This window comes from Marmota monax, unplaced genomic scaffold (assembly GCF_021218885.2).
Source record: "Marmota monax isolate L192 unplaced genomic scaffold, Marmota_monax_Labrador192_F-V1.1 WCK01_AAM20220418_F8-fsc00002, whole genome shotgun sequence".
Lineage (NCBI taxonomy): Eukaryota > Metazoa > Chordata > Mammalia > Rodentia > Sciuridae > Marmota > Marmota monax.
The window spans coordinates 29,765,494-29,790,028 of record NW_026693571.1 but is presented as its reverse complement, the minus strand read 5'-3'; the positions used below and the strand labels follow the sequence as shown (position 1 = coordinate 29,790,028).

Sequence of the window (24,535 nt, the reverse complement as noted above, 5' to 3'; positions counted from 1 at the left end):
GTGCTAACATTATTAGAATCATGGAGTACTACAAGTTGATTTTGTAGTTCAAGACTATTATTTAATTTTCCTTTTTGAGCAGAAAAGAGAATGGCTATAACGTTCCAAAGAAAGCTCGTGAAATGAAACATTTCACTATTGAGCATGTAAGGGATCCACTAACGTAACAGGTCTTTGTTACATCTACTTTTGCTGAAAAAACGATGAGAATAATATCACATACCTGGTCTTGTTGACTAAGATTTTTCCTCCTAACACCTACAGAAAGTCTCTGACAACCTCATTTTCCAGCATAATAGGGTTCTGTCTTACTTCTCTCATGCTGTTCTGAGTTTCCTAATGATCTTTCACCATGCTGCTGACCTGGTCATTCTCTTTTAAACATTCACCTGCCTTTGGACCTGTCAGCACTCACATCTCAATGGCTTCTTATTTTAGAGATTATTATTTTTGCCATATTTCCCTTTCAGCCTTGAGGAAATAAAGGTCTCCATCATAGCTGTGATTTCAACAACTAATGGCTTTTAACTTCAAAGGAACTAAGGCGAATTACACTACAGAATTGATGTTTACAGTTGTAGAAAAGTGGCACACATTGAGCACAACAGATGCAACTAGGAGAGACCCCTTTCTTCTGTGTTTTGAGTATATAACATACTCCTAATACACTGATTAATAAATGTTGAGACTGTTCAAGACTTTATCTTAATGATATTTATTACATAACAAGTATACAGGATTATTATCTGATTACTTTGATACTGATATTTTAAGAAATCATCTAGTATTCCATTTAACAGGAATTTATTTAGATGTTTTCCATGCCATCTTTGTTATAGAATGCTTTATCTCTGGATATTTCTGAACGATATAAGATCTTTGATGGAAGTAATCACAGAATTTGAATGTGAGTGTTTGTGATTGGTAAGAAGGGAACAAAAAGAACCCTAGGTTTTGAACCTCTTCTCATATCTTGTTTGCTAAAGAATATTAATCTCTTCTTCTATAACATCAATATTAAAACACCAAATTAAAATTATCAAGCAAGACTTTTTAAATGTTATAGATTGTTTGATAAATGTAGTTAATGTCAATTGCAGATGATTTTGTTCTTTTTCCTCATTATCCATGAGGCAGCTAATATGAGGTGAGTTTCCAAATAACCTATAACCTTAATCTGTTGAAAATTCTGTAAACTAGGTTGATGACAAAAAAACAAACTGAGAAGCCAATGAAATATTCACTCAAATACATGTTGCTTTGAGTTAGGGAAAAGAATGAAATAAAATTTCACTGAGTAAATGTTTCCTAGAGCATTTTCAGAATTGCATGAAGGACAAAAATCATGTGCAAGCAATATGGAACACTTATAATGTAGTCTACCTGAGTGGAAAAAAAATAGTTTCTCTAAAGCTTAATATTACCAGTGTCAAAGGTTTTGATTGATTACTGGTTTAAGTCAAATCATAAATTAAAATTAAAAACAAAATTCCCTTTGAGGAAAATCCTAGTAAGTTTTCTCTTATTAGCAGTGTTAAAATAAAATAGAGACCAGGCTTAAGACCCCCCAAGCAGACAAAGCCAGTCATGCCATGAATGCCTCTTATCTTTGCAGACAATCAAAACTTAGGCTGGGCTGGGGTTGTGGCTCAAGCAGTAGCGCGCTTGCCTGGCATGCATGCGGCCCGGGTTCGATCCTCAGCACCACATACAAACAAAGATGTTGTGTCCTCTGAAAACTAAGAAATAAATATTAAAAAAAAATTCTCTCTCTCTCTCTCTTTAAAAAAAAAAAAAAAACTTAGGCTACTAACATAAATAAAACCTAACTTTGGCTATTAACTATATTATCTGCTGTGTTAGGCAAAAATAAAGCTCAAGATCAACCAATAAGAAGATGCCGACCAACTTAAAGAGGAACTTTGCAAAGGAACAGACCGAAGAAGGCATGTATATAATTATTTTCTTTGTTTCCTGTTCACCCAGTAAAAGCCTTTTCCTTGTATTTCCTCAACAACATAGAAAACCACCTTCCCTTTGAAACTTCCCAATTCACAAATCACTGTTTTAAGCTATACAAAAATAAGTGTGCTTCAGTTCACCTGAAAAACTCATTTTTCTCATTTTCAAACAGAACTTAGAAGAAAAGCTGGATTTTTACAAGCCATAGGGTTAGATACTCAGATTGAGTAAACCAGCAACCCCAATCTATATCTGTTATACTTTAGACACTGAGAAGACTTTTTTTTTCCCAGATGGCAACTCTATAGGTCTAGTGTTACTCTTGAGCTGAATCAAGTGACCCAAGTATGTTTTACATGAGCTGCCAGCATATGATGTTACATAAGTGACTGATAAGTGTCAATTCCCTGTCTCCATAGCACCTAAAGCCAAGGAGAAATTTTATATTAGCAATAAATTGTGATTTAGCTTACTGTACTTTTTTTCTTTTGTGGAAAGTCACCATGCTAGCCAGATATTCAGAAAGTATCCTAGGTATACTATTTTTTAATAAAAATTTACTGAGTTTTAATTACTAAGATCACTATAGAAGACACTACAACAGACAATTCAAGGAAAAAGAGCAATAGCATTTGTTTGTAATCTATTTTGTGCAAAGAACTAATCTATTGTGTGCCAGACATTGCAAAAAGTGTATAGTGGATAATATGGATGTTTTACACATATGGAATCCCAATATTATACTCTTTATTTTGTAAATAATAAAAAAATCAAATTCAAACATTTAAACCAAAAGGAATCTGGAGATTCACAAGTAGAAACTCTGAAGTGGGACCAACTCAATCGTACTTGAATTTTGATCTACAGTTTGGCTGTGTACCATTTTTGGCATCAAAATCAGCTTTAATGTAAGGTGAAAATAGCTGCTCAGCTAGGGATTGCCATCTTCTGAAGGTCTAAAACAAGGACCTCTTTCCAAAAGTCTTATTGCAACCTGAGGGCCCTTGGTGGATTATATGCCTGTGCCTGAACCAATTACTTATTGGGTCAGAGGCAATTTAGGGACTTACTAGCCAAGGCCTTTACTAGGAGCTCTACTTAGTCCATTAGCAAGTGAAAAAGTATGCAAAAGTCACAGACCTACAAAGATGAAGGCTGAATCCTTAGCACACATTTGTAAAAATGAGTTCATTCCACAGTTTTATTTGCTTGAAATCACACTGTCACATAAATTGAGATCTGTATCCTTAGAGTTCCAAAGAAACTTTTATTTTAAAATTTTTATGAAACTACAATGATATTGATATAGCACTATAGCAAAATAACACAAAATCTCTACTCAGTTTATTATTGGAAACTGGAATGGCATCTGGCTTGTAAATAATAAATGTTTAATGCAACCTTACTGAATAAATTAATTAAGTATGATCACAGTTGATATGAGATTTGGATGCCCTCAACAAGAGTAAGTTCCAAGAAGAATGCTATCATGATCAACTAGATGAACAGGAAAAGTCTTATGAATTAGAATGCATTTGAGTTTGGCCAGGAAGTTGATATAAATTAAGAGGAGCTAAATGAGAATCAGAAAGAGTATGTTAGATAAAATGAGTAGTTAAGTGAAAAGAGGAAAATATAGGAGCTTTTCTAGTCCTCTTGGTTGTACCATATATTTGAATATAAGACTGCCAAAGTAGGTGACCAATGTAGTTCTCACTTAAACGTGTATACAGTAGGAAGTATTCATTTTCTTTCTGTTGTGGTGTTGTAGTATCACAGATACAGCAAATGAAGAGAAACTTAGTGTTTCCATGTTTGGTAAATTGAAGTATGAAAAATGAGAAGTATGGAAAAGCAGAAAAGAGTTAATAATATTAACAATGTGAGAGGTAAAGAAGTTCACCTAAGTGCTTTGTCTGTGAGACATTAATAAACAAACTTTATGAAGTTCGACATGAGCAGACTACAAAAATTACTGCAGGGTCTTTAGGGACTACAGATATCATAGCATATTTTTTTTTCACTGTCCCTTCTAAAGCCATTTACTTTTGGAAGAGGAAAATCAAACTGATCTAAGAGATATTAAATACCTTGTTAAAGGACCCAAAGGAGCTAAAAAATCAGTAGCCAACCTATATCAATATGGTTTTATATCCTCACTACCAATTGCAACTCATACAGTTTAGAAATAATGCAAATACCAAGGGGATTTTGAATAGGAAAATGGTAAATTTTATCAAAGGTGGCTTCAAAATAGGCCTTAAAGAATTCAGTAATAGAGAATAAAGAAACAATGCCCTCTGTACATAAAAACACGCAAGAAAATATGGTGCAGTACAGTTTTGAGAAGCTGAGTTTGTTGTAGCAGTCTTACATGAAAGGGAGAGTAGGGAAGTTGCAAAGATTGCTTTTAGATAATTTGTAGAGTGCATCAGTCACTGGGTTTTGCTCTGGAAATGAAGAAAGACCTTGAATACTATAATGTAGTAAGTATTGAGAAAACATTGAGACAGAACTGAGTTTATAGCTGGTCCAGCTCTCATAAGTGATTCACCATATGCAGAAGAGGGATAAAAATCTATGTAGCTGCTAGTTTTAAAGGAGGTAGAGCTCTAAAATTGCTTAGCTCAGTGCCTAGAATAAAGTGTTCAAAGTATGTTAATTAATATTAACACATATAATACTTACAGTGATAAGAAAAAATTCTACAATTGAACAATACAACTTATAAGGATGTGAGATACTTAAGCTCAGATAAGTAAGCTCAGACTTTAATTATATATAAAAATAAGAAAATTATAGAGAAAACCAATGGTAAATAGGAAGAAAATTAGAAATTACTGCTGAAACTCAACATTAGATAATAACAATAAACAGTTGTACACTACCTGTATATCCATTAAATTCCTCATATATCTGGTTCACTTTAATATTTTCATTCATTTATTTCCTGCTACAATTCCTGATTTATTTTGATACATGACTTCTGAAATCACTGAATTTCATAATAAAAAGTGTATTTCTTTAAATTATTCATGTTATAGATTTAGAATAAGATTTGAACTTCATTATTTTTGTTTTGCTTGCAAAATACAGGAAAAATAAATGTTTTCAAATGAATTTGATATTTTAAAAAATGACCCTTTGAATTGGAAGAATACATGTGTATAATTTATTTTACTTCTGTAAAGACAAATGTTGCTCTGGCCACAAATAGTTTTTTCAGTATTTTAAAATATTAAGAGATGATATCATAAATCAATTTAATATTAGATTAGTGGTAGAAGTAAGTATCAAAAGAATTATCAACATATTTTCATTTCATTTTGGTAGGGTAAACTAGCCAAAATCAGGAGACAAAAGAGATAATAAATAGGTCAATGTACCTCCATTTCACAAGGCTCCTTCTGATAATGATGATGCTTATTATAGGATATCTCTTAAAAAATTCACAAAACATAAAATACTAAGTTAGTAAAATAATGTACTTTTCAAAAGGACTATATATTGCTAAATGGTTTCTATTCCTGCCTACTTGTATCTTTAAAAAGTCATTACTGTCCAACAATATGTCTTCAAATTAGATAAAACTATTTCCTGGTGTGAATAAAGATTTAAATGGAGGCATAGATTTTTGATGTTAAACATTGCCAGACAAAGCCTATAGTCAAGAAATGAGAAGCCAATGTAAAGATATGAAAATCTATGATCTACTGAAAGTATTTCTTTCATTATTTTCCCACATGATCTATCCTAAAATTATTCTCATATATCAATCACATTGTTTAATCAAATTTTTCAATAAAAAATTATTTAGAATTTCAAATCATTCTATATACTTGATGTTAATACATATAACAGTTTTAAAATGGAAATTAAGCAACAGAGGTGTTGATTAATTTAAAATATAAACAACGTTTACCATCACTCAAAATTGGTGAATTCTCTTGATTTATACTATCAAATATATATATATATATATATATATATATATATATATATACACACACACACACACACACACACACATATACATATATATGTGTGTGTGTGTGTTATCTTAGGATTTTCTAGGCTTCAGTTAAATTAGTAACTACTTCGTTGCATATGCCATAAAATATTAGTGTAATTTTATACCATTTTATTTTAAAAGACCTTTCAATATAGAGAAAACAATCTATAAATATTTTGTCACACTCCCCAAAACCCTCCCCACCACAACTGGGGTTAGATAAGAAAGGAAAAGTTTCCATACTACAGAAAAAATGGAATCAACTTCAGTCCAAATAAATACAAAGGAATCTTTAAGGAAAACTCACCCACTTAAACAGTTTGTGTGTGTGTGTTTGTGTGTGTGTGCGTGTGTGTGTGTGGTACTGGGGATTGAATCCAACTCCTTGTGCATGTGAGGCAAGCACTCTACTGACTGAGCTTTATCCCTAGCCCCACTTAAACAGTTTTAAGAAGTGCTTTACAACTTTCATTTTATTTCTTCTGAAGCTGTCTGCTTCTATTCATTCTGTGTGGATATTGTGCTTGTGTACCCACCAAAGGATAATACTGTGACTGTTTAATGTTGTTTAATGTTCTTAATAGATTCATGTGGTTAGGTTGAGTATGTTTATTCATGATATATGTCATGTTAGATTTAATAGACAATTTTTCCATATGAATAACTTACCCTAATAAGTTGATTTTAAAGGCTCATGGACATATTTTCATGTATTTAATGATTTTAACCAAATCTTAAGAACTCCAAACCTGACATTTTATTGCCTAATTGTTTTTTCAAAAAGGGAAGCAAGAAATAAAAAGACTATAACATTACAAGTAAATGTTAACAAATGAATATGCTTGAATGAAATGACATTTAGGATAAAAAGGCATGTGTTTGTCTAAATATTCTTGATTGACTCAAAATAACTTACATTTTTTTTTTCTCCATGATAACTATAGTGAGGCTACATCCACAGATTTATAATTACATTAAAATACAGCAAAATGTTAACTAAGTTGAATTCACAATGAATAGTTAACAGTTTCAAATCATTGGATCTCAATCCCTCCAATTTTGCCTATCCAAAGACACCCCATACACAACCACCATCACACTAATTTTTTATTTAATTAAATTTTGCATTTATAGTCAAATATAATTAAATTTATATGTATATATATATACATATATATATGAACATATAGCCTCATCCACAGAAATTTTCCAAAATTTCATTGATTTTTATCATTAATTTACACATGTGTTCAGAAAGAAAAATTTTATTTAATTCTATTGCTATGATGAGCCACAGTAGTAATCTTTAATTCAAGAAAAAATCTGAATTATATGTATATATATATATGTATATATGTATATATACATATATGTATATATGTATTTTAAATATATATGTGTGTGTGTTTATATGTATTTATATGTTTTATATGTATTTAAAATTATTATTTTTTTCATTCCTGGGGATATAATCTGGGGTCTCATACATGATAGGAAAATGCTCCATCAATGAGCTACACATCCAACCCTTAAAGATTTAACACTTAAATGAAAATTGCTTCAATAAAAAAATTCATGAACATAAATAATCTGATGCTATAGTGAAGTACATCATGTACTTTTTCATAAAAAGAAAAAATATATATCCACTTAATGATATAAAGAATTAGAACTTCAGTTTTTTCTTTTTCTTTACACAAATTTTATGAGAATTTATTAAAACTCACATGCTTGATTAATAATATTATAGCTACTCTAATAAGCAAAAGTATGAAATAGGCCATGCACCATGCAAATTAAATTCATATGAGAAATTGTTCAAGTTTTCACAGTGAGTTCTGTTTTTTTTTTTCCTTTTTGATGTACAAATTACAAAACATCTAAACTTCTGATATACAGGAGCTCCCTAACTCCTGATGGTTAGACTTACAATTTTCCAACTTTAGTATGGTGCAAAAGCAACATGTATTCAGTAGAAATACCATCCTTCAAATTTTATAATCTTGATCTTTTTCTAGGCTAGTTGCAGGTGCTCTGATGAATTCTCATGATGCTAGACATATCAGTGAACCCCAACTACCAATCAGCCATGCTTACAAGGGTAAGACAACCAACATGCTACAGTGCCCTGTGTTGCTAAGCTATGATATTCCATAGTTTTGAGGGTATTAAACACAATTTTTATTTATGATATTTTCAACTTACCAAAGTTTTAGTGGGAAATAAACTAGGCATAAGTTGAAGAGCACCTATATTATTCCCTTATCTTAAATGATCTGAGGGTATTTGCACTGCTTAGCAAACATAAACAAGTGATGTCTGCAACCAAATAATATACCTGTAAAATAAGTTTGATTTACCATTTTTAGCAACACCAAAATCATGTGAGAAAGAGAAAAATTAATCAGAAATTTATTATTTACTTACACTACAGATGTCTCTTAAGTAGAATACTAGTTCCTGTCAAACACAAGGTTCTATGTTTTACTGAACACTTTGATGAGTTAGCTTAAGGACCTCTGAGAGAAGAAATAAGAGTGATTTCACTTTGCATAATAAAACTCAAGAGTCAGATCTTCAATGTGAAGTGTTTCTAAATTACATGTTATTAGTGCTCCATTGATTCCTTCAGTAAAAGTGCTGTTGAGTGAGTCTACTTAAAGGCTATATTAAATCCTAGATCTTAGAGTCTACTAATAATACCTGTATAAAATGCTTCCTTTAAATCTCTGTATTTCAATAATAGTGTGCTCTTTAAATCCAACTTTTTTTTTTCATGTGCAACAAAAATATTCCACAACAAATACAGCTACTAATCTGACTAACAAAATCTATAGGAACTTTTGCTGGTCTATTTGGTTTATCCTCTTTGGGCACTGTACTCTTTTTTACAAGGCTCAGATAAAGAAGATCCATGATAATACAGAGAACAGACTAACAAGTAAAGTTGATGGTGCTTTTTAATTCAAGAAGTAATGAAGATAACAAACAACTTGCATACACAATTTCTCTGCAAGCACTCAGTGTTTTTCTATTTCTAATCATTTTACACTCAATGTGTGGGCTGCATTAATATGCTAAAGAAGGTTGAAAACACTGCTTAAAATAACAGCAAATCCAGTAACTATAATGGAAAAGAATGAGAATAGTATCATAGATCAAAGCTTGAAGAGTATAGTGTGTTTACTTCTTTAGAAATAAGATGGAAAAAGTCAACAAATGTTTAGGTAGTCTGAGCTTTGCACCCATATAAGAATATTGAAATGTTTGCCAGTAGTGATTTGCAGTTGCATGTGCACCCAGACATAAAAATGTATGCGTATTTTTTGTTTAATAAACTATTTATGAACGTTTTTTCTTTTCCAGCCAGTGCACCCGGTTCTAAGATGTAAGGATCCCCTGAGATAATAGATCTTGTCAATCCAAAGTTTACTTTGGTCTGGAATGGACAAGAGACTGAAGAATAAATTAAAATTGTTATAGCATAAAGACAGATTTTGGTTCCTGAAATATTTAGAACTCTTTTTGTTTGTTAATTTTTCTTTGTGAGTTGAATTATCATACAAGGATGAACGTAGGTTAAGGGGGGGGGGGAGCACTTCAAAGAATTGTAGTTTTTGTAAAATTTTTATTTTAAATTTTTTAAAACTAATTTTGATGCTTAGCATCCTGGAATTATACTTTAAAAAAAATACCTTCGAACAACTGATATTTTCACTTGCTGATGTGCTAAAATTTCAATGTAAACAGACACTTTGAGTGCTAAAATTGTATTTCCATCCACCTGGCCTAACCATGAATCAAGTCGCAACAGTAGAGTTGTCTTGATATATGACTAGCGATATATATAATTTTTGCTTTAACAGATTTGATAAAATATGAGGGGGAATGATATACTTTGCTTCAACTTCCACTTTCACAGAGTGTTTATTTTCCCTTGAAGGAGCTTTAAGGAAACATATATCAAACCCAGTCCCTTCTTAATCATTTCCTTACTATAATTTATAAGAGAAAAAATGTGCTATAGTCTCTGGAGAAGTGAGAAGTGTCTGCTACTGCTTCCCATCTGGGTTTACTGCATCACTTGCAGTGCAGCCATAGCCATTGGATGTATTAGGACTATGATGGATCTGGGACCAGATAAGTATGCAGTATCTTTCTGCCCTGTTTGGCAGCAAGAACTTTTACACTCAGTACTCCTTATGCTTTGGAGATCCTAAAGGAGTGCCTTTCAGCTACCCTTGTCCTTTATAGCCCATCAACTGGAAGAGTAACCCAATCTCAGGTGTTTGGTCCAGATCAACATTGTTTTGGGGTATGTAGAAGGGACAGGAGTAATGTTATAAGAAAATACTTTGAACAGTAATTGTCTATTTGTTCACTTGTTTTGCTTAACAGGTCAAGTCCAGAGAAGAAGAAAAGTGTAGGAACTGGCATTTTCAGGATTTTATATTAATGTGTTGGCTTACGAGATCTCCTTCTCACTGGAGGTTTACTGATCTACTTGATTCTCCCTCTCAAGAAATAGGAACACTTTAAAAATCTATTTCCATATAAATATAACCCAATGACATGGATATGTGATTTGAAATTCCAGGAAACATGATCAAATTGCAGTGGAGCAATGGTTTTAAGGCAAACGCTTCAAAGCATCTCAAATAGCAACACCCTAGTTGTGACCATTCCTGACTACTTATAGCACTAGTCCTGGGATTAGACACCCAACTCAAAAATCCTCCCCTCCTTGTATTTACTGTGTCTTCTGTGCCAATTGACATTGGCATATCTCAGCCCGGTGGAATTAAATTTGTTTCTACTTGAATTCTAATCTGGAGGTATAAGAGAGGAAAAGGAAAAAAGCATGATTTACAAGTGATTCCAAAGACAAGCTATAAATAATATCTTTATCTTTCATCCAATGGTACCTGTTTTAAATTGTAACAACAGTATGATTTTAGTCAACATAAATCACAAAGAATTTCCACTGATAACACCATCCAGCCCAAATGTTAGTGAGGTGAAATATCTTGCTGTTATTTTCTTTTTAACATGCTTTGTATTTATAAAAATCACCTAAGAAAGCCTTCTGTTAATTCCTGCACTTGTAGATTACTCTTTCTGGCCTTTTCTACTATTCTGAATTAAGCTTTATCACATTTCCCTGCTCTGCTCCACATTGGCCTCCATGTCTATCTCACTTTTATCCCCTGACAACCAAAATATATATCATTGTCAGGAAGAATTATTGAAGATTTTTTTAAAGGAAAACATTATGAAAAAATTTCATCCCTCACCCCCTGCTATCTGCTGTCTCCTTAGCTTCTTTTATTATGTCAGTTTTCCTCACCCCTCTAATTCTTTGGTAGACCTTAACAGAAACTATGGTAACATGACATATTATTTGTAGACCTATTGTTTTTTCATTTCTTTTATGCAAGCTCTACGAGCACCTGCACAGCAAGCTCTAATGTTTACTCTTACTACAATGAGAAATTGACATTTAAAATTTTCTCTCTTTAGAGTGGTTCCAAAAATAAAACAATCAATTATGTAAATGTCTATGCTTTATGAGATTTAGTTGCTTTGAAGTTTAATGCAAGCATTATAACAACTGTTTCTGAAAACTAATGAACTTATTTTTTAATTATTTTGAATTTTTTTTGACTTATTTCAAAAGATTGCTGGTAAGAATTACTAAAGCTCCCATTCATTAGCCATACCATTTGAGGAGTGAAATTACCATACTATTCAAATATATCTATTTACACAAAAAGATAATTTCCATTTAATTTGACAACAGGGTTGTATGATAATTTACTTCTTGGGATACAAATTATGAATAGAATAATGAAACATTTTTCTTATTTGTAGAATACCTTTGATTAAAAAAGATAATGAATTTTTATTTCAATGTTTGCTACATTAAGTAAACACAACTGATTCTTAGGAGGATTACATACCTCTTCAGTTTTAAGTTTCTCTTTTAACTTTGCCTTCTGTTTTTTCATATTACAATTAATTTTTCTCATTGCAGTGCAAAATATATTTCATTTGTACTATATAACCTCTTCAATTATAGAACTATAGTACATAATTTGCTAATTTCTTGTCAAAGTTGGAGGTTTATAAAGGAAATTTTCTACTAACTGCAATTCTAAAAATGACTAGCTAATACTGAAATGTGGAATGAATTACTAATGTTACATAATAATTAATAATCACATTATTTGTTAAGTATTCAATGGAACTATTTTGATATGAATTAATAGATCATAAGCTATAAAATTTTACTTTTACTTAAAAACAAAAAGGGATAAAATTAGAGAATGATTTAAATAAATATGATTTTCGATAAATATCTCTGTTATTAACCTATTTTAACTAAAAATTTAACTAAAAATTTCCCTTGAATAATTAGGAAGTAAATTAACCAACTCACACTCTTTTGTAGTAAAATTATGTTCTACATTGTTTTATTGATCTTATAAAAATAAACTTTTAGTCAATATTAAGTCAGTCCATTTCAAAAGCTCAATAAATAATGGAAGCTTTTGAAGAGACAGAAGTATGATAAATTTTCTCATTTTCAAGGAAGTTTCATTCAATTTAACTTCTTCAGGAAATAAAAGTTCAGGGACTAAAGCTTGATGCAGAGTCTAGAACATAATACCTTGAGGAATATTTTCATTAAGCTCAAATATTGTATGGCATTTCTATATCTGATTATCCCAAGCCTAGGAGTCACATAATCTTATTTCATTGGCAAAGGTAGAAAAAAAGTTTTTTCTTTCAGTTTACTTAGACCAAAACAGAGTATTTTCACTGATAAATTATTACTCTGTAGTATAAAACAGGAATGACCATATGCTTTAGGCTGAAACACTCAGGAAATGGGACCGAGTTCAGTGGAGAAGATGAATGAATGAATGACACCAGTCCCTCATTCTCAATATTATGAGCATGAATATTAATTTCCTGAAACTCCAATCCCTAAAGGAATTCAAAAAGAACCTGAGTTAGGACTTTAAGAAAGTTTTTTTATTTTTTATTTTTATTTTTTTAGAAGTTTTGAAGTGTTGAGAGTTTCAAGGGTTTTCAAAAGGTGAACTTCCTGAATTTTGTGAAACTGACTAGTTTTTATAAAATATTTAACAAAGTTTAATGTAAGCCTAGAAAATTATTTGGGCATTTTATTACATATATTTAAGGTGTGTGAGATTATGTTTTATATATGTTTATAAATATCAAGAAAGTCTGTATATGCATATATAGACATGTATATATGTGTTCACAGTTTGTAAGACACACACACAAGAAAGTCATTACTATAGTCAAGCATAGTCACCACTCACACACAATGTAGTAATCTTTACTATAGTAAAGCAAATTATCATACCCATTTTTGAATTTTCTTAATTCCTCAGTTCTGATCTACCTTAGAATCTAGGCTAAAGAAACCTAAGGATTATAGCCCTCCCCCCAAAAAATAATAAAAATAAAAGAACTGAATGAAAAATGAGAATAAAAACATAAAAATAGAGACTTTCAGCAAAATTATAACTAATTACAAAGAAACCACTGTGCTTATAAACATTATGGATAGGCTACATAACAATTATTATGGAGAAAGTTAATACTCCAACATTATTTTCTTCCAATCCTCAGAAGTAAAGGAAGTAAAATAGCTGAGGTCACCACCGCCAATAACAAATGGTGCTGCTAGAGCATTCAGGGTTAGATTTGTCTGGCAGGAGAAATAAATTCTTATTACTGCTGTTTAGCAGTTCCACACAAGTCATGTGTTCTAGAAATAGAACCTGCTACAGAGCCAGTAATGTGTTGAACACTGGAAATCCAGTACATTAGAAGTAGCTACAGTTCTTTCCTAAACCAGATTAGAGAAAACAATGTGGCAATTTCTTCCTTCTTTATTTCCATTACCATGAGAAGTTTCAATTAATTATCTATTACTTTTTTAGGTATTAAGGATATAAAATCCTAAAACTTGTACAGGGTCTTTTAGACATTGAAGATACATATTACTTGAAATAACGATGCTACAAACTATCAGAAAAGCACATTCATGTGATGCAAGTTCAGAAGAAGGAATCTAACATTAATTAAACACAGATCGTCTACTTGCTAAGGAAATATCTACCAAAAACAGCAGTCAGAAAGTAGTGCCAAATTCTGAAAAACACAGTTCATAAAATTCAATCTCAGGAACATGAATTTACATGCACGCTAAATTTGGTTAGAAATATATTACATGACATTGGCAGGAGAAAAGAATGTATCTATCGCTTAGGTTCCTATGTAGAATGAATCTTCATAATGTTAAAAATACTTTACATGTAACAGTTTATTTTTGGAAAAGCATGTTAATTTTTACTCTTACCATTCACTATAGTAATAAGGATAATTACTTTGAAAAGCAATAGGAAATTTGATGATTCCCCTTGTACATTAAAATTAGATTCTTGTGCAGGTAGGATTGATATAATTTCATTTTTTATTCTCACTAAATTAAATACATATAAAAAATGTACCACACACACTATGCCACTGCTCATCCCTAAAAGGAATAAAGATGTTTAAAAATCCTCAAGCATAATTTTAAATCTTTTCACAGTATGTATAACTAATTAGAATTGTGCCTTCAATTTATTCACATTATTTGGATGTTTTTCTAATTATTATTAGTTCCAACTCCAGCCCAGCTATTTGTCATTTAGAGTCTAAAGAGATGCAAAGATCTGACAATATGTCAACTAAATCTAAGAATGCAGAATCACACATTGAACCTATTGCATGCATGTAAAGAATATACTTTCACTTCTCCTCTTCATCCGTTTAAACACTACCATGAAGACTTGGGGTGATATCACTAGAGGTTAATATTATTTTTTCTCTTCTTGTAAATATATGGAGAGACAGAAAACGCTGATATGTCTTATCAACGAGCAGACTGTAAACATTTCATATCAACTTACTATACTTTTATACAATATTATATTAATTGAAGATAATTCTAAAAAAATTTGAATGGATTTCTATTACTATAACTCTCTAATACAAAGTTCAAATGAATATTCTCTCCATTTGAGAAGTGATTCTATCACTTAAATTATTTATTTTTAAGGAAATGCCAATATTTTTCAAGAGCCTAAGAAGAACACTAATGAAAGCATGGAAAATATTAGCTTTTAAATTGATAAAAATAACAAAATATAATTGCATTTGTAAATTCATTTCTTAGGCATGAAATTCATTACTAATGTTGATAAATAGAATTTCATCAAGCTGATGTAACAAAGCCAGTTGTGTATATTTACTTTATAACTAATTTTAAAAATAATTTTATGTGACTTACTACAATTGGAAATCTAAAAACTCAACACTTACCTCATATGGGTGATAATGAGTGTTGTGGTGGGAATGAAAAAGTCATCCACTCTGTCAAACTGTTTTCCCACTGGCTGAGTATGAATGGTGTGGTGAGGGACATTCCCACTGGCCAGGGTTATTACCTAAACAGATTACACAATGTTTAGATCTGGGAAATACATTTTCTTAAATACTATGAACTTTGCTATGTTTTTAGATGAAATACTTTTTTCTGACACTTGTTTGCATAGAATCTTTACTGCCTGCCTCAAAATTAGCAATATTGTTAGGCAAACTGAAATTTGTGATTGTTTTTCTAATTTTCAATATGGAAACCTTTGTTTCTATAAATAAGAGGGGGAAAAGGAAAGATATTTGTTTTGAGCAATTTCTGCTTAAAATACAAAATACAGTTATGCCATACATAACAGTTTCAATCAACAACAAACTGCAAATACAAAGACAGTCCCTTAAGATTAAATTGCCTAATAACATTGTAGCCATTTTAGTTTTTGTCAGTACACTCTATACTGTGTGAATGAGAAAGAAATAGACATAACTCTGCAGCTTTCAAAACATGCCCATCATTAAGAGCTACATGTTTGTAAATATACATATAAGCAATCTCTACTTTATAAAAATGTTAACTTTGCTATTATGAGAAAAATAAAAGTAAGTCTACAACTGCTACAAATCAGATATTAGGACAAAATACTTCCCAAAAGAACAAAACTGTCAAAACAAGCATGAAAACTCCAAAATCATATGAAACACTTTAACTTTCAAAAAATCACAGCATCATTTTTTCTAACTTTGCTTTCTATAAATTCAAAATAATCAACTAAACTAAGCTTTAATTAAAAAGTTTTTCTTTTCATTGCTGGCTCTTAAACTTTTATAGCCCATTAAATGAAGGATCACCATGTTTAAATTGTTGACTTTGTGACTTAGAAATTTAAAATTTTGCTTCACACATAGTGTTTTCCCAAGGACTTTGGCAGGATATCTGCTGTTTTCACTGAGTAATCCAAGTTGAAGGAGAGGTGCCTATCTTCAGTGTTTTCATTCACAGTACCCCCTATCACACAGAACTCATCACACAGCCCTACCTAACCCAAATCATCCACCATCATTGAGATAATACTTTTGTGCCTTCATGATTCAGTAGTTACCATTATAAGATATGCTGTATTATGGCAAAACAAGGTCCCTCCTAGTTCAAGCATCAATTTCCCTTCCCAGTCTATTAACAATATCACAAGGGAACACTAGAGTCAAAATGAGGAGTTGCCCATGTTTCTTCTGATTTTGTGAATTCAGTTTCTCCACAGGACTATTTGTTTCCCCTTTCAAATGCATCTTAAATCCCATTTCCGCTGTGGATGTTTTCTGATAATACTGTTGGGAGACAATTATCCATGCATATTTTGACATTTCTGCAGAGTCAGGTTTTTCTGAGCAAAGGAACTGGCAAATCTGGCTAAAGGATTATGGCATAACACAAATGCTTGGGAGGCTATTCATGGCAAATTGCTCCTGAGAGATTAGAGATTTATCTCATTTGAGCCAAATGCTGACATTCTAGGGCATTGAATTACCCATCCTAGGAGAAGATTTTCATATATTCCAGAGTAACAATATTTATCCTATGCCAGCAGCCCCAGCAAAACTCAGAGATATAATTCCAGGTTCTTCTCCTGGTACAATTATAAAGTATGTGCTGGGTAACATCCTTCTCTTAACACATGGCTAATGTTGACATAGCTGAGAAATAAACACTAACATACTACTTGAGAAAAAAAATTCTCTGTTCTAGAGAATATGTCCTATTTGTTTATATATGTTTCTATATGTATTATTTGAATGGTACTTCTCAATTTCTATATTTTATTTTACATTTCTAGGTGGGACTTACCTTTGACTCTCACTTAGTTAATATTTTAAAAATTCACTATATTCTATTAGCATGACAATGGTTTTAAGCATTCAGAGAAAAATAAAAAAAAAAAAACACTTTCAGATGGCTGAATAAATGTGTGGGAAGTTACACAGGACTTCTATAAAGCTCTTTTTTCCCCTTTGAGTGTGTACAATATTAAGGAAGTTTGCTTAAGCAATTGTGTGTAACTACTATAACAGTTGGAAAGTTGTTAACCTATCCAAGTAGCTTTCACCAAGGTTTGATTCTGAAGAATATAGTATATTGAAAATATATGTATGAATATATGTATATAAAATGTATATATATATATATATATATATATATATATATATATATAACTATATCCTACTTATCTTTTTGATAGGACATTCTGACAGTCATTCAGTAGGAATATTATGCTTTTCCCTTCATGAAATTGTGTCAGTCTCCTTAAATCTGGGCAGGCAGTATGATTTGCTTTGATTAATAAGGATGTTGCAGAAGTTTTTTTATGTGAACTCTGATGAACTAAACATTAACTAGATCTGTAGCTTCCACTCTTATCACTTGCAAGAATTGTCCTGTAAAAATCCTTGTCTAAAGAATAAGAAATTGCATGCAGGAGGCACCCAAATGAACACTAGAACCTTGTGATAGGCATGAGGTGATCCCATTTTGGACCCTGAGGTAACTGGAGCCACACTAGTGCTCCTAGATCATACCACCAGAACTCCCCAGTTGGCCATGTCACAGAATTATGAGGGGTGTCACTCTTTAAACAACAAATTTTGATGTGGTTTGATTTGTACAATAGATAACTGAAATAGTATTTCAGATGTTTCAAATGTCATATATTTCCAGTGAATATCAAATGAGCCATCATTATGATTGCTCAGTAAAATATTTCGTTTCAAGAGATCTGTCATTTGTGAGTTAAATATTGTAACACTGACAATAACTCAGAAACATAAAAAAATAGTGTCAGCGAAAACAGACTAGAAGTAAAACTATTGCACTCAATATACGTCATTGAAAAATGACTGAAGGTTAATGATTTAGGGCCTTGTAAGGAGAAGCACATTCAAGGCAGAAGTATAATCACAAGGTAATTTAAGAAATAGTATAAAGCATATTGCCAGGGCTAAATATTTCTTCCAATTCCTCTCTGCTTCCTCTTAAACTTGTAAGTCCAGAAATCTAAAGATTGTACTAAAGGGTCAAGATCAATGCATATTTTTTTCTATATCTGTGAAGTGCTCACATAAACAACTTCAAAACAGAAGCAAATCTCACCACTACAGCACACATATCCCCCAATTAAAAATTATGCAGTCTAATATAATAAAATACCATACTTTTGGAGAAAATGGTGATCTGCTCTGAGGCTCTTGCACTGTAATCCTCTTGGTCTCTACCTTACATGCACCACTGAAATTGTTAAACAGTAATGCTACAGGTTAAATGTGTCCTCCAAAAATTCATGTTCATGTGTTGGAAACTGGGTGGACTCTAATGCAGCAGTGTTGAGAGGTGGGAACTTTGGGAGGTGATTGGTTGAGCCATTCAAAATGGATGAATTCCATTCATAGATTAATTGGTTATTAAGGAGTGGCTTTGTTTATAAATCATACCTCTCTGATATGCATGCTCTATCTCTTCATGTGATGCTTTTTACCATGAATCTGCCACCATCCTTAGACTTCCCAGCTTTGAGAACCATGTACCAAAATAAACCTCTATGCTTTATAAATTACCTAGTCTTTGGAATTCAGCAGCAAAAAGGTAGACTGAATTTTTACTTTTACTTTCCTAATAACATCAACTCTGTCACTATAGATTATTCTTTTTATATATAAATATAGACTCTAATGAATATGACCCATGATGTCCTCAAAACTCTCAACTTTTTTTTTCCTTTTACTATGAAGATCTAGTTGTGATTAAAACTACATTTTTAAGATGGAAGCATAACATCGGCAAATGGTCATTATCCAGTGAGCTATCTAAAAGTTTGAAATCACTGTTTTCTCAAATATACTGGTATGTACTTACCTGTAGTGTTGGGGAGGTCTTCTCCATGGTACCCCAGCTTAGGACCCAAACCTGATCATGTGATTTGTCATAGTGTAATTTAACTGGGACAGGATCTGTGCTCACTGCCTGTAATAAAGAAGAGTAAATAAAAGAATAACTTTCAGACTAAATTATTAGTTTAAAGCTATGCCATAAATGATGAATGATTCTAAGAATTTAGATGTCAGATTAAAAATTTAGTTTGACAGTTGTCTAATATTCTGACCCCTTTTGATTAATTTGGAAATATTATACTTAACTCAAATACATTTTGTTCATTACTTGCACAATTTTATATACTCTTATGTCATTCATTATTTACATAAATTGTGAGTCAAACAAAGATATTTAGAAATGAAGATAAAAAAGATTAATATGCTCATTTTGATCAAGTGTTGAATATAGGTAAGAACTATGTTTATATTATCAGAGTTTTTTCATATTTATCCTGAATATGGGACTTGACCCTGTGTAAAAATGTCAAAAATCTGATATATGGTTGTAACTTTAATAACTGACTACCTAATTTAATTTCCTTAATGAGAAATCCAAAACCACAGAAAGAAAAAGAAGCATTTTTTTAACCACACTTGGTATGACAAATATGTTTTTTCTGCTAATGTTTATATTAAACATTTACTTAAAACACAATTCCCAGGAAACAAGTTACTGCCAGGAAGGTATTTTACTCACCATAATTTCAAGCCATTTATTTTATAAGCTAATACTTTTTAAAAGTAGTTTCCTGTAGTTGTCTAATTATATATTTTTCTAATTTAATTATATATTTTTCTAATAACATAAAATGAATTTAATAAAACAGACTTTATCTAATAATGAAAGCATTTATTCTCAAAGCTCTGCTGAGTATCCTTAGCAAATTTTCCAAGTTCTAATTTACAATGAAATGCTCTTCTCAGTAGATTAAGAAAAGGTAAATTACATTTGTAGTTGGACATATGGAAACTTATAACTTAAGTAAAATATTGGAAGTCAACACTAATTGGTACATCTCTTCAAAATCTTATCATTAATTTTGCTTACTTAAAATGCTCAATATTTTTGGATTATTTAAATAATAATTTTTGGAATAAAAATATTTAAACATTTCTATTTTGATATTCTTACTTTTTCTCCTGGCTAACAAAGCATATATTTTTTGGAGATTTATCAGCAGGGCAGAAATGTTACAGTGTTGGTAAGCACCAATTTACACCAAGAACTAATTCCATTATTCCCCTTTGACAGATAATAAGCTTTCCAGTCTCTTCAAAGGCTAGTAGTAGTTACATGGCATATTAAAGTTTCTGCATTGTAAAAATATGATACAAGATTTATGAGAGTGACATTACAATTCATCAACCCACATGGTCTTGGAAAGAGCCTCCTTGCACCATGCTTTCCCTTTGTCTGCTTTGAATGTTACCATCAAAGCCTATTAGGTCTTAAGTTCCATTGTCATTATGAGGTTTTGAAAAAATAGTTTAAGGAGGAGAAGCCAAAAGAAAAGTAAAGCAGAAGAAAAATAAAAGGAGACTGAATTCATGATAATAACCTTGAGACAAATCTAGGACAATTATCCCTAGACTTGATGAAATTAACATAATTAAATGTTTTATTGCTTAAGGAATAGTTTGCCTGATATTTTGTTAATTGTATTTGAATGAATGCCAGATGTTTCATTTGAATTTCTTCATGCACTAATCAATAATTTCAATGCATATATAGCAAAAGAGCTATCATCAATCACTACACTAATGACAAAGCAATAAAATTCCTTTGAATTTTCATATTATCTTCTTTACGTGTTAGACTTGATCTAGGTGTAATTATAAAAGCCTATTTTGTATGTATTTTGAAATGGAATAATCAGTAAGTCTTCAAAATATTAAGGATTGAATAGCTTAATGTAAACAAAGCAAAAATAATAAAAAGCTTATTGTTATTCACTGGTAAGAACAGAGTGATAAAATGAGCAAAGGTCTAGAAGTTACTTTAAGTATCAAGGAATTTTCTAATGAAAATTTCTAGTTTGCCAGCTGTACAGGTATTTTTCTTTTCATCAAGCCTTTCATAGTGTTATTTTCTATGGGTATATCACAATCCACAGATTGTTAATTCTTATTTAATGGTGTAAGGAAGCTGAAGCTCAGTCATGTCAGTGGTCATCTAGCCCATGGTCAGGACTGCTAGAATTTGATAGTCTATGCTCCTTACCTATGAGAACCTCTCTGTGCATGAAGGTCCCTCCCTCCAGGTAGAATGATTAATTCCCGAAAAGTTACAGATCTATTGCCCTCCAATTTATACCTCCTGTATAAGAAAACATTCTTTGGAGATTTTCTCTTTTGGGAGATTAAAAGAAACTCCTGGAGGTACAAATAAATGCAGTTTCCTCTCTAGAAGCATATAATCCTAATGGTGAATCAGTGAAAGGCAGTATGCATATGCTTATGAGCTTGTGTTCAGAAGCTGATGCTTATCATAACTCCACCTCTTAAAATTACAATACAATATCTTAAGAAGTTACTGAATTTTTTTTGGTTTGGTTTTTTATACCAAAAAAAAAGAAAAATAATAATACCCACTTCAAAAGGTTGTTTTGAATTTTACATGAGTTAGTAAATAGTAGTTAATATTCAACAGGTGCATCAAGCCTTAGGATGTGCCTGCTGAATTCTAAGCAATACTGATATACTACTTATATTACTGCTGCTACTGTTAGAAAAACTAGGGCTGAGCAGAGAGGATCAAGTTCCTAGGTTCCATCCCAGCACTTCTGAAGCCCATGCCCCCTGGGAAAAAAAAAAAAAAAAACTAAGGGAACCAGTTATTTTCTTGACTGTTAGCATTTTAATGCTTTAAGATTTAGAAATTAAAGACCATTATTTAGCTAATGAAGAAACGGAAACCTAGGAAAGTAAGTAAATAAACACAGTCTCTGCTTGAAGAGTTTACAGATAAAAGGCACTTAAAATAACTCCATGTGGCTTATAACATGAAAAAAAAAATACAAAGAACAATTACTATAAAAACTCAGAGGAAGTATAATGCAGGATGAAGGACAAGGACAGAGGACATGCTTTGAGCCTTAAAGTATGATTTTTTTTTATGAATGGGAAAACGGAGACTGTTTTTTAAGGTTAATTTATGAGGGTATTTTACAGGAGATGTCAGAAGGCAGTCCATGATTAATTGCCTTCAGGTAAATTAAAAGATATGTACTTGGAGTAGGGAAATATCAATCAAAATTTCAAAACAACTTCAGAAATTGAAAAATGTCTTATCAAAGATCTATAAAAGTTTTAAATATTTTGTGTGTCAGCATTTCAAGAGTTTGCCATTAAATTTAGTAATTTTAATGTTTGGTTATAAAAATTTATCAGTACAGAGAGGGGAGAGCAGATCAAAGTAACAAAAAGAAATATGACATTGTATTTTTAAAAATGTTAATTCTTAGGAAAAAGCATGCTTATCAGTTTTTAAATATAAAATAGTACATTTTTTACAGAGGGATCATTTACATGGCTTTCAGAAACAGAATATATCACAATGATAGAAACAGTGATAGAAATATTTCCACAGGATTGCCTTCATGTTAATCTTTTCTTAACCTAATTTTCAGTCAATACAGCAAATAGTTTCCTACTTACAACATCAGCTTTTGAAAGTAATAAATCATGAATTCAATTTTACAAGATATCTGCTATTATATTCTTGATAGGAGATGGACAGATGTGAGTAGTGGGAACATGAGGTTGGGGAAATTGTTCCATTGTGCTGACCCCCACATACTGTCACTATTGAGAAACAATTTACCTGCAGTCTTGACTGGCATAAGTGAACAGAATGCATTACATTTCTCAGCAAACTACCTGTTATCTGCAGGAGAAATGCAGGCTCAAAATGAAATGCCAATAAAAAGAATCCAAGGTACCCTGAAGTGGTGGTTCTTGTGACAAGATCCTGGAACTCAGGGAGATAAGAATAATTCCCCATAACCATAACATCTGTAAGAACAATGTTCCAATTAGAACCTGTGAGCATGGGTAAAAGTGACCTAGAGTTGTCATGGTGTTGGGGACTCAAAATTCTGATATCGTCTTGCTGTTAGTCAGAAGCCAACAAGTGGACTTGTATGGACCTCTCTGGAAACATCCCTGGGATTCCTATAAAACTTAAGAGCAGGAGTGATGCACTATCTCTCTCCTTTCTGAAAGGATCCACTATTTCCCTTGAGATTGTTTCCTACTTTCATATCCCTTCTAATAAATCCATGCATATTACTCTGAGTGGCTTATTTGAAATATTTCTCACTTGGTCTCCAAAGTTGGGGTTAAATGGGTATCTCTACACTGTCTCAGTTTCCTGAAAAGCCTCAGATTTGTAACACTTTTAAAATTTAAAGGATCAGTACATTTAGAATATTTGCTTTCCCTGCAGTAGACAAGTAGTATTTTTGACACTTTAAGTAGTAGTAGTATATTTGCTACAAGAAAACTTGCAAGCCTCTGTGTCAAAATATAATCTAAATATTTTTCACATTTTGTGAAAAGGATTTCAAAACTTCTCATTATTGTTTATTTATCTTCAACCACACCTCATATTCTAATATATATATATATATATATAATATGTATATATAAATATAATCATATTTATAAATATATAGGGTTATATCTATCATCCAAAGGCTGTTTTGTGACACCACCCCTGCTTTTTTCATGATTAGAGTACCTATCATCTTTAATCTCATTACCTGGTTTTTGCTTCAAAGTACATACTCCCTTGTCTTTTGCAACAGATTTGTTACAGTGATTTCTATTAGTCATTACACAAATTATGGCATTCATCAACTCAAAACACTACAGAATCCCATCATTTTCCTTAGAGTATAGGCCATAGGTCCTTAAAATGAAGATCTGACCTTGATACAACAGTCCCTGGTCTGGCTTCTTCAACCTCCTTGCTTATTAGATTCCCTACTCTGTCTGTGATGTAGATGTTCTTGGACTCCTGTACATTTACCTAATGTGAACAGAAGTCACACTTTTGTCTTTTGGAAGCATTTCCCTTGGCAGCTCTTCTCCTGATATCCTGATGCCTGTTTCCTCCAGATCTTTGCTCAGAATTCAAGGTCACTGTGACCACTCCATTCAGTGATGATGTAGCCACCCTTG

At 31.7% G+C, this 24,535-nt stretch overlaps 1 protein-coding gene across 4 annotated transcripts in view; it reads right to left on the bottom strand.

Moving 5' to 3' along the window:
• Fstl5 (follistatin like 5) overlaps window positions 1-24,535 on the bottom strand; it is a 781,198-nt gene that overhangs the window by 50,381 nt on the left and 706,282 nt on the right. For all 4 annotated transcript variants that reach the window (XM_058583868.1, XM_058583869.1, XM_058583870.1 and 1 more), the window contains 2 exons: window positions 19,335-19,442; window positions 15,380-15,504 (listed from right to left, as the gene is read on the bottom strand). In XM_058583868.1, coding sequence (XP_058439851.1) covers window positions 15,380-15,504; window positions 19,335-19,442 — 233 coding nt within the window. The remainder of the gene's footprint in view (window positions 1-15,379; window positions 15,505-19,334; window positions 19,443-24,535) is intronic.